Source organism: Anabrus simplex, chromosome 14 (assembly GCF_040414725.1).
Source record: "Anabrus simplex isolate iqAnaSimp1 chromosome 14, ASM4041472v1, whole genome shotgun sequence".
Taxonomy (NCBI): domain Eukaryota; kingdom Metazoa; phylum Arthropoda; class Insecta; order Orthoptera; family Tettigoniidae; genus Anabrus; species Anabrus simplex.
Genome location: NC_090278.1, coordinates 61586805 through 61599315, shown reverse-complemented (window position 1 = coordinate 61599315; position 12511 = coordinate 61586805). Strand labels below are relative to the sequence as shown.

Genomic DNA, 12511 nt, shown 5'->3' with positions numbered 1-12511 from the left:
ACTGTACTCACATGGCTAGGTGTGCACGGACACAGTGTAACACACAATGTATGTATTGAGATGAACACTAGTAACAATGCCTGGCGCTGGACGATTCATTAGGTTATACAAACTATGACAAACACTTTCACACCAATTATAAAAAGAAATAATATAAAAATGGTGGTGCTATTGCACTTTGTATCTATGCGTGCCTGCTGGAGGGTTAATCTAGTCAGAAGCCACATAAACTTACTCTGTAGTTCAATGCGATGTAATGTTTAGACTAGATACAGATATTAAGAAATAAATAAAAGGAATTACAAGAGAGCTAGATAAATAACATCTTATCACTTACCTCCATGTCCACCTCCACTACTTCCACCGAACCCACCATAACCACTGCTCCGACCACCAGTGCTGCCTCCACCACTACTTGAGCTACCACGGCCTCCACTTGTCTGTCGATAATCTCGTGAGCCAAATCCACCACTGAAACGCCCACTGCAACACAAAATGGTTATGAATGACACTATGTTAAGGTGAAGCTCCGGAGATGAAAATATATCTTTACCTAATGCATGGATTTTCATGAAACTTTGTGGGAATGCCACCTACATAAAAGTAGAGATATCATGAACATTTCATTCATATACAGTTTTTCCAAAACAAAAAAGAATTGAATTTTTTAATTACATTTTTTCATGAAATTTAATAAACATGTTAAAGTAAATTTGTAATTATGTAGATAATACTTCTATTAAAAGCACAACGTATCATTTTTCTCAACATAATTTATATTAGGAGATATATCGTTCTAAAGTTTGTGTAATTTTTAGACTAAAAAATTTTGGACTTTCAAATCTCTACTACTTAAAAAAAATCTGCAATAAAAAAATTCCATACGCAGGTTTCTTAATATAGCTGTGATACATATAACATACAAATTTTGTTACAAATGGCTGAATGTTTTTCCTTCCTTTCCTTTCTTAGCAGCTTCTGTGTGAATACCAGTAACTCAGGAAGTTTGTCTCTTCTTCTTCTCCTTCTCCAACGAACAGAAAATGATTCACCTGCATTTTGTTTTTCACAATGCAACCTTTCCCCGGTTTGTCTCTTCTTCTCCAACGAACGGAAAATGATTCACCTGCATTTTGTTTTTCACAACGCAACCTTTCCCCAGTCAAAGTTATGGCGATTGTTAGTTTTGTCATATCATAATTGTTGGGTATAGGTGCAGGACTTACAAGGCTTGAAGTTCATGCGACACTTTCCTGATGAGAACAATCTGATTCCAATAACATTTCATGACCTTTTGTCCCCGATTTCTTCAATGGAAACTCCTGTTCGGTAATAGCTTATCGCCATCTCTTTCCTATCGAAAGTTCAGCAATTCGTCTCTTAGCTAAGGCTGAGTTATGTTTACGCATATTGTTTATTTCCTTGAATAGAAGTAATCAATTATTACAGCACACTGTCTTTCAATAATAACAGAATCTTGATACGCAACTATAAGATGTTACTTGTGTGCGAAATTCACAAAAGTAAACAGACTGGCTACCACCGCAGAACTCACAAAAAAGATTAAACGTACAAGAATAACACAACTTATTGTTGTCGCCACTATTGTAGTACCATCAGAAATACCAATATAAGCATAAAATGTTGCTCAATGACAGTCCGAGTACTGAAATATTAGTCCATAACAGGCTTTATAAATTCATTCAGAAATATGGTAGATCTTGCAGCTTGAGTCTGTATAAATATATCCGGAGAAAAAGGCGGGGGGAGGGTAGCTTTTGGCCCATCCCATGGATGCATAATTGCAAAGAATTGGTATATTTCACTGAATGGAAACATGACATTACATAACAAAGCAGTTCAGCAGATGCCACGCCCATTTCTGCTGTATGCAGACTGGCAAACAAAGCATTATTAAAGTGATAAATTGTTTGAATTCAACAAAATAACTTAGTGACAAGAAAGAAGAAACTCATTCCTTTCAGTTTCAGTCATTAAAAAAATTGCCAAAATGACCAAGATATTGATTTTTATCTCCGGAGTGTCGCCTTAATACACCTGAAAACAGACCATGTACACGTTTATACTTGAAATTAACAATAAAATAAAAAAAGCAGGCTTGTCATTTTATTAGACTATTGATAGCTCACAGCCAAGAAGCCGTGTTTAACATGGGACTCAAACCACCCACATTGTACATGACTACTTATGACTGGGATTCAAACAATGGGCACGTCTTACCTCACTGATGTGTCATTGTGTTTATCCTATTTTGTGTTCCTATCTACCTATACGACTTGATGAGCACTTGCTTGCTCCATTCCGTTATTGATATTTACTTGTAGGGTTCTTCATTTTCTCCTTGTATGTGTCTGGTGTTCCTAATCTTCATATTTTTGTTTCTTCTCTTTCTCTGTGTTTATCTGTTTTTTCCTTTGTTTTTATCCTACTTCCCACATCAAGATTAAAGATCTCGCAAGTTGGTCTTTCAATTAGCATTAATGCCCATCATACTGATGAAGAAGGGAACCAGAAACAAACTCATCAGAGGCTGACAAGTATCACAGATGTATATTTCACAATTGTTATCTCAAGTCTCATAACAAGACATAACCACCAAAATATTATCTGCTCCTCATGGACGCTCAAAGGACACTAAGTGCGCCTGCGTGATAATTTGAATAATTATCCTCGACTATAGAATTATTGGTTTGTTATTTTTGTGTGTCTATATTGGTTGTTTCCCCTCAAGTAATTCCCCTTTCCTTTTTCAAAGGCAGTCTTGATAGCTGGCTGAGTCCAGTGGCTCATTCTTATTTTCACTTTATTTGTCAGAGCATTAACTTGACTCGTTAGGGGGTTCTATTTGAACCCAAGGCTGCTAGGCTGCGAGCATCGGAGGACAAGTCTTGAGTGTAAGGTTTACGAACATGGCATCAATTGGGCGTGTGAATGGACAAGCGATTGTGATACGTGTGTGCGCATGCATGCCAGTCTTAGTCCAGTATGCTCCTTTGGACTGACTGCCAGTACAGCGTTATTACCTTAACTTAGTTTTCGATTGAGTCAGTAGTATGTCCTTCTTGCTCTATTCATTTTCAGTATTTTGTTTTATGTAACAAAGTAGGAAAATGGTTTGATGATGAACTACAGCGTGTATTACTGTGCGATTAGCAAAATTAGTATATTCCACAACTGCACAAAATACAAATTTACTGCTTTAATATCTACCAGAAGAATGTACTAACGATTTTTATGTTATCTTTTACTAACTTTCACTAAAGAGAATCTTGCATACAACAGAAATTCTCGGGTCTCCCGGCATTCTATTTTTTTTCAGGTTTCATTGAATATAATATAGGCATGTTAAGTGAGGGATGTATGGACCGAAGGCCATGTGTGTCCGCAATTTCCTAATGGTCCATGGCAAAAAGATTTTAAGTCAATTAAGTCTGGCATAATTTAACTTTTAACTTAGAGGTTTATAGAAACCAAATATAAATGCAAATTAGCAGGCATATGTAAGTCAGTCTAAGACAGAAGGCTTCATTCAAATACAGTAGAAGTCTGCTATAGTGAGTACGGCATATAATGAGAACCCTGTCATAGAGGTAACTTTTGTCTGTCCCTTCAAAATTCCTATATTAAAGTGCGTTTTATTCTTCAGTTACAGCGAGAACCCTATCACTGACGCATCCGTTATTACGAGCGATTATGCGCGCTCGATTTTTTCCGTTGCCGATATTCATGCACCCAGTCATTATACTGCATGCGATCGATCATCTTTGATACCGTATCGTTTTCTCGCTATGCCCACCAGCGAGCTCTCTCGTCGATATTCGAAGGCAATATCGGAGTTGATTAGTAATACCCGTCGACTGCTGTTCTCAAAAGGAAATTCGAAATCCAAATGAAAGGGAATGACACTTTTTCGTAATAAATGCGTAAATAACGTGGCCAGTAGCAGTTGTTATTCGTTAAAAATAAAAGGCTGAAGTAAACGATCTCTTAATTTAAATGAAGGTATACCATATACTGACATTACATAAGTGAAACACCTCAAGATATGGCAGGGTACCGGTGCCTACATCACTGATTTCAGAGGATGGTTTATATTTTCTCGCATCTAGTTAAATTTCGGAAAGCTATTCCCATGTCAATTTTTAGCGAGGAGGTTATCATTTCTCTATATGCGTTTCAAATAGGTTTTCGTGGTACATATACAGTTAGGTTAGGTGATGCCGTTTGTAGAAGAAAACTGAAATGTTTGCCACAGAAGCCTCTGGAGTGATACCTTTCTTTTCACCCCCGCGCCCGCAAAACTCGTTGACAATAAACGACCGCCTCTTTATCATAGGCCTACATCGCTGAATGACATTCTATTATCCTCTACAAATACGTTTCTCAAATCTGCAGAACGGCATCAAAACATGCGAGCCTTCGAATTCTTAGAAAGGCCACGGGTACTCAGTAGCAGAGTTATAACGCGTCTGCTTACCTTTGACGCTTAGTAAAATTAAGTTTTATAGACAGCAGGAATATTTTCGTGATGGATCATCGTATTGTAAAAATACATGGTACAGGTATTGCTGGCAAATTTTCAACGGGTTCTCGTCGATGTTATGATGCCAATTTTAAGTTAATGACAAATTAAACACTCAGAAATATATAATAATTGTGCAGCCGCAAGAAAATACGGCATAGGCCTAACTAAAGCCAATATTCGGTGTTACCGTGAAGACAAATAGCTTGAAAATGCGTACTGCACAAAAAATGCATTAAGTGGCCCGCAACAGACTATTTAAAGAAGTCGAAGATGAAATTGTGATGTATGTGCACGAAAATGCATGGGCAGAATTGCCATACCGCGGCGCAATAAACTCGCTCGTTGACTTTCAAAGTCCGCAATTAAGACCTATACATCGCTAGCCGCTGAAGTTCGCCGAATCTGGCAAGCAAGACGTGCGTGCAGCAGCAGCCACTTATATCTGACGCCGAATGATAGTAACAGTTTTATAGTAAGCAAGAACATTTTCCTGATGGATCGTCGTCGTATTGTAGAGAGGTGTGGAATGTGTATTGCCGGCAAATTTTCAACGAGTTCTCTTTTTGATATTATGATGCCAATTTTATGTTAATGGTTATTGAACCCGCTGAAATAAAGCATAATTGTACAGCCACAAAAAACCAACCCGGCATAACTAAAACCAATGTTCGGCGTCTACAGTCTAAAAGTGCGCACTGTGTAAGAAAGACATTCATATGATTTTACAATGCACTTTTTAAGCCTGATTAAAAATTTTTTGAAGGAAAAAGTGGGAAGGGGCCGTCCGTCTTGGATTCGTAGAAATACCGTAATATTTATTTCTTCAGAATGAAATCAAACACACTTTCATGTAGTATCGGATTTCGAAAAACAACAAACAAGTAATCCACAGTGTGGATATTATCTGCGAAAACCCAAATTTTCAACAAACTGATTGCCATTTCATACTGAATTTAATGACTATGGGAGTTTTCCCGACTTTTACAAGAAATAGGATATAACGACAATCCGCTATAATGAGTAAATCTTTCGCTGTTATGAATTCTCGTTATAACGGACTTCTACTGTAATTCAATGAAATCAACCATTTCATCTTCCATTCTACTGTTCGTGGTAATATGTTTCCTTTTTAAAACAGGCACTGGAGCATGTAGTTCACTAAGATACTTAAATATATGTGCATACAGTTTCCTCTCTCAAAATTGAACAAATCCAAATTAACCCATATGCATCCACCCGCCCTTTGCTCTGACATTACTAGGAATCCGCCAACTTTTTAGTATGCAACCTGGGTGTTGCAAGCTTTCGGTTAAAGCAGTATAGTGGGTGATCGACTGCGCGTATTATCACGGGACCTGTTGTATATTATTGAGAAATTCCACACTATTGCTCATGACACCAAAAACAGAACAATACAGAAATATAACACATAAAAAAATCCCTTTGAAATCTTAAATTTTTCATTACCTTATCTCACCTCAGAAGTTCTTTAGTGTGTGTTATGGCCTTAATTATACGACATGAGCCTAACATTTGCCTGATGTGGAAATAAGGAATTAATGGAAAACAAATCACGAGTAAGTGAATGAAGAGATTCGAACCTATATCCCAAATACGAACTTACAGCCGTATGTCTCTCTCGGTGTATTATTATTATTATTATTATTATTATTATTATTAAGTCTGAGGATCAGTGGTAAAGTGTTCACATCCAGGTACCAAGATTGTAGGTTCAAATCCGGCAGTCGCAATCGGATCTCGAGGGGCGGGAGAAAGTTCATTCGGCATTCCATGTCGTACGATATTACTACGCGAAAGATCTCTGGTGATATATTTCGTTTTCATTCATGCACAGGATCACTAATAACTTCTTCCTCACTAATACTGCTGAAATCAGAGCCTAAAACATCAAATATGCTTTGAATTTCGCTATTACTGAGCATTTCGCGCGAGCAAGCAACTTCCTTCTCAGTCAGCCATCTTGTCAACAACAGAATACAGATTTCTCGATCGATATTTCAATCAATTCTCTTTGCCAAAGTTGCATACCAGAGCACTCTGGGGACACTATGAGACACCAAGAACAGATTTCCAGTAGAAATGTTTCCAGAAAAAGCCTACCGATGTCACAAACATCTCTAATATGCGACCTTGCACTCCGGCGTATCAGTCCGCTTACGGAGTCCTGGCCCAGGCGCTCGAGCGCGTACCAGTCCGCTTACGGATGCATTGGGGTTAAGGAAGTCAGGTTACAGACAAACATTTAAAAAGTATTATGGAAGCTGCATCAAGCCAGAACATTTCATTAGATTTTGAAAATCTGGTAGGCGAGAACAATCCTAGACATACAGTACGACGTAATTTTATCCTACATGTCCAAGTATATCCTACATGTCCAAGTAAATCTTAAAATTGGATACTCTCCCAGGGAGTCTGTTTTTGCAATCTATTTGCTTGATGTATTCATTTCTGTAGTGCATTGAGATTAATTAAGAGACTTTCATAAAATACATAATACATCTGAAGGCTCTGTTACATAACACAAGATGCTGTTTAGTGTCACCCAACCTTCAGTCCAGCATTATACATTGTTAAAAATTCATCTCCATGAATGAAATATAGAAGACAAAAATTAAAGAAAATAATTTACAGTAGAAGCTCGATGCATCATTCCTGGAACTGTCGTTTTCCCGTATCCATCGTTCAATTTATTTGCTGCAAAAAATGGTCCATATAAACCTATGCTAAGTTCCCCCGCATCTATCGTTCCTTGAACTATCGTTTTATCGCACTGATCGTCAAAGAAATGTTGTCCTCTGCCATCATTTTCCTGCATGGATCGATCATATGTAAGAAACATGTACGCAAATATTTTTTGAATTTAAAGAGACAGCTGAATACTCTAGCATATAATAGTAGCAACCTGTTAAGCTAAAATGTACGAGCGATTACGAGTTGCTAGTAGCCTTGAGCAAGGATCTCATAGGCTGGAGTGCTGTGCGCAGGTTATTCACGCGCAACATCACTACGAGCATTCTGGAGCCCATGCTTCTCCTCGACCCAGTAACCGACCCCTAGAAGTATTATTTACAAGAATTAAAACTGAGGCACTCTAAAACTCCAATTTGCCACCATTTTCTGTGTTGCTATTGGCTAGCTATGGCTGCCAGCTTCGTTAAAAATGAGAAAATCGCGCAGTTTAAAATAGTCGCGGCATGCGCAGGGTACGTTTTAATTAGTCACAGGGTTATTAATCGCGTCGTAGCTTGTGATGTGTGCAGGATGCTAGAGGCCTGCTGACAACTTTGTTGCCCCCTGCCCAGTTGTCTTGTTACAAGCCGGACCTAACCCATAATCTTTCCACTAGCCTGGTCTTGAAACTAATTCCTAAGCTGGCAGCATCCATTAGCCCACTGTGACATCATGCGAGCTGCGTCATGCGGAATCTCTAACCTATCGTTCGCCAAGAGTCTATGGAATCTCTACCAAAGTACAGATTATTGCCGTAATATCCACGTATATCAGTCTGCAATAAGAGAAGAGACCTTGAAGATTTTCCAATTACGAGATGTAAGGAAAAGTGAAATGAAACCGTGTAAAAGTTGCGCTTTTTATTTTCATCGCGTATATCATGATTGCAATTTTGATACTGGCAAGTATAGTATGAGCATGTTTGGCTCATTGGCTAAATGGTTAGCACGTGCTGGCCTTCAGTTCAAGGGGTCACGATCCGGTCAGGGATTTTAACTATCGTTGGTTAATTCCGACAGTTCGGGGGCTATGTGCACCGATTTATGCGTTAGGATTCATCATAGGTAGAGCCGCATTTTCATAAGTGCGTAGATCGCCTATCATGCGACAACTCAAAAGATCTGCACCTGGGTTCAAAGGCCACATGCCATTATTATTATTATATTTACATGACGAAAAATGTCCAAATACAGTACCCGTATTTTATTATTTTGCTTCCCCCTTATTTTATGTCACCCGCATTTATTTTCACACATCCAATCATAATTCTCATCCTCCCCTTAAAAAAATGTTGCATCCAGGTTTAAACGGTCAAGATATCTTAAACTTACCTCTTGCCACTGCCACTACCACTGCCGCCACCACGTCGGCTGCTTTGCGGCATGCGTTGTTCGGAGGCCATCAGGTTCAACCAGGGTGGCAGCTCCTGCTTTGTCTCCTGGATAATTTCTACCAAGTCTCGTACCAAGTTACGATTCTTTTCATTGAAAAACGAAGTCGCTAAGCCTGAACAAAAAAAGAAAACATCCAGACTAGAACACATTGTTAAAACTCTCAGGAATAAGCCCATATTTTGTACTTGTCCCCAGAAATCAGACAATTTAAGTCATTTTCAAATATTTCCCAATCATTACCTACTCAATGGATTGTAAATTGTGATGCAAGACCTAGTACATTTTTCCTCTTTCCTTGGCAATTTTTATTTAATTTAAATAATGTACCTGTTATTATTAAACTAAAAACTTTGCAACAAAAACAATATCTCATCCAAAAAAGAAAGGGCAGCCAGGTTGGAAAGAATGAAGAATTTTTGGGAGATGAGGATGATTATGATGAAAGCAAAATTCCCAAAATAAATAAATAAATAAATAAATAAATAAATAAATAAATAAATAAATAAATAAATAAATAAATAAATAAAGTGCCTGTAATTTGAAATAACACTTATGGGATTTTATTTACTGCAGTAAACACAGCTTTGCAACAGTTTTCTTCACTGCTATCATCAAATATTATTGATCTAAAAGTCAGGGTCCCAACCTAATACTCTTACATATTGGTTGCGGAAAGCTTCAAAAACAATGAAGGTATTTATTAAACCACCTGTTCAATACTTTACATACACTTTTAAGTGGTTACATAAATATATTAATACTTAATATTTTTGGGACATGTTTCGCCTCTAATTTAGGGCACCTTCCGCCTACCATACGACCTTAATATGTTACACATTTTATTAAAAGAGAAGCTAAAAGATTAGCCTTGTAGCCTAATTATTAAAAACTGGTACACTTATTGTGAATAATACATTAATACATTAATAAAACATATTATTGGAGCAATGTCTATGGTAATTCTGAAATTAATGAGTCCGAGACTGAAACTACTTATAAAATTATGTGGTTCTAATAAAATTGGTTCACATAAAAATTGGCTGTTATTTCACCTAATGTGATATTGCGTATACTGCCAACAAAATTAAGGCGTTAACACAAGCACACAAAATTATGTCTCGCAAACGTGTACAGGGCCGCTGTTAATGTCATAAACATGAAGATATAAATTATGAGAAAACGGACGCATCAGTTGATTATCGTATAAAATGTAGTCCCTCTATACAGGTAATATTGTGGGGAACCTTTGCCAAGAGATACCAGTAGTATTCTGGAATAATGTTCTCTGTAAGAGAAGGAAAGAACGTCTTAAAAAGGGTAAACACCTGAGAGAATCTTTCGACTTTGATTAGAATAGATGAGGACTTAGGTGTTTTTTGTAAGCTGTTACACACTACCTTCCGTTGCTTTAGTAACCGCCATTCTGTTGGCTCTGTTTCTTGTATTCTATCTGTGCTGAAGAGGCGATAGTGAACTCGAAGGGGAAGGGATTGAGGAGTGGAAGGGAGGAGAGGATGGGTGGAGCTAACTGTGCCGAGGTTGACGAAGGGGCGGAGTTATCAAATTTGGTGGAAGTAGACCTATTCGATATGGAAGGAGCTTTAGAGTATAAAGAATTAAATATACAGTGAAACTCTGTTAATAAGTTTTTCAAGGGACCACAAAAAAAAAAAAAAAAAAAAAAAAAACTTCTTAAAAGGGGTAATGTCCAAAAACTTATTCTGTACTTTGACATACATGTGAAACACACAGCCAACAGATTTCCTTGTTTGTGAACAATACTGAAATAGGCTGATAAATAAGAGCTGCTAAAAGAAAGCCGCAATATACTGTAAATATTAGATTATCATGACATGTATTTTTAGAGATAAAGTTAAATACTGTAATTGAACATACTGTATTATAAAAATTCTTGATAAGAGAAGGGAACATATTATATAAAACCTTGCACAAGAGATAAAAAATACTAAGAACATTAAAATGGTAGATGGTAACCGTAGACTACAGTATGTAAATTCCATACTGTATTAGACATTAAATACATTTCAGAACACAAAAGTCGAGGCTCCTACTTGGAAAAGAAATTGTCCAGGGTTGACTGTTTTAGGTTTTAACTGCTTTCTTGAACTATAAACCTCTCCATTCCCCACATTGCCTTCCACGTGTTTTGAGGCACACTGGCTGAACCTTCTATAAACCGCCTCAGTTTTTCAAGGCAGATGCTTGCCTCACTGCAAGATGGTCTTGGGGGATTCTCTTCCTCAAGCTCCTCCTCCTCTTCTTCTTCAATCTCCTGCCTGAATTTCCTTGCAGATCTCATCGATGGTCTGCTCCTCGCAAGTGATTACCATATCATCAATGGCAGTGAAGTCATCGAAACTACTGGTAATTTCCATCTTCTCCTGTATAGTTTTCCAGCATCCTGGCTCTTCATCAACAACTTCCATAATAATGCTGTTGGTACCACCACTGAAGCCTGCTTTCTTGAAGCAATTTGCTATTATTACAGGCTCCACTGAATCCCATGATGAAGCAATGAAATGCATTGTGTCCAAAAGAGATGGTTTATAGATGGGTTTGCCTGCTACCATGCGTAACAGCATACGGCGCACAACTGATTTTTGGTACCTCGACTTCAATATCTTAATGATTCCTTGGTCCATGGGCTGTAGAACCGATGTAGTATTCGGTGGAAAAAATTCTACCTTGATGTCCATAAACACCACAATCTTCCTGTTCTGGCTCCCCATTTTGGCATCTAATGCCTGCATATACTCTTCAAACAGGGAACTTGTCATCCAAGCTGACTTGTTGCTGGTGTACTTGAACGGTGAAGTCCTGACATTTTTGAAACAACGTGGCTTCCTAGACTTCCCTATCATCAGTAGAGGTAGTTTTTCAGTTCCTTCCATTAAAGCACCAACCAATATCGTAACTCGCAATTTACTTAATTTTCCCCCATGGCAAGATTCTCCTTTCAAAACTAGAGATTTATCTGGGATAAGCTGGTAAAAAAGTGCGAATTCATCAAGATTAAAAACGTTGCAAGGTTTGTAACTGCTTATTTTAGCAGGCAAAACTGTTTCCTTCCACGCTCCCGTTTCCTCCGCACTTACACTCTCTGCTTCGCCACAAATTGTTTTGTAAACAATACGGCTCGATTTTTAAAGCGGTCCAACCACCCGTTCGATGCGGTAAAAGGTACCTTTAATTTGCACGCAATTTCTTCGGCTTTCTCCTTCACAATAGTCCCGCTCAAAGGTATGTTTAAACTTCGCTGCTGTTTAAACCATATTAGCAGAGCTTGTTCTACTTCATCGTACTTTCCAGATTTAACTTTCTTGCAATTTGATGAAGTATTCCCTGCAGAAGCCAAGATCTCCCCTTTCTTCGCTATAATGCCGTTCAAAGTAGACGGCGGCATCCCCAGCTCCTTCGCCAAAGCAACACGGGAGAGTGTAGATGACTCCACTTTCCTTATAATCTCCACTTTGTCTTTAATTGTTAGTGCCTTTCGCTTGATCACTTTTCTCTGAGTTCCGCTCATTTTCACTTAAAACGTTCGTACGTTTATATTACAAGTACAACTAACTTCACTGACGCCTATTCACACTAATTACGACGCTACACTACACTTGGCAATACATGGCTTATACTCCTTACTTCTAAATTGAAGTTTCCCAAAACAAATGAGCATCGCCCTTCTTCTGTTGCCGGCGTGCTACACTGCGAGAACAGCTGATGCAATACGACCGCGATAAACAGCCCTTGTAAAATGTAATACCGTACTCAGAAAAACTATTGAATATGGATTGAAAAC

At 38.0% G+C, this 12511-nt stretch overlaps 1 protein-coding gene across 3 annotated transcripts in view; it reads right to left on the bottom strand.

Annotated features, from left to right (window-relative positions):
• bel (ATP-dependent RNA helicase bel) overlaps window positions 1-12511 on the bottom strand; it is a 173206-nt gene that overhangs the window by 36521 nt on the left and 124174 nt on the right. For all 3 annotated transcript variants that reach the window (XM_067157812.2, XM_067157813.2, XM_067157814.2), the window contains 2 exons: window positions 8629-8803; window positions 338-483 (listed from right to left, as the gene is read on the bottom strand). In XM_067157812.2, coding sequence (XP_067013913.1) covers window positions 338-483; window positions 8629-8803 — 321 coding nt within the window. The remainder of the gene's footprint in view (window positions 1-337; window positions 484-8628; window positions 8804-12511) is intronic.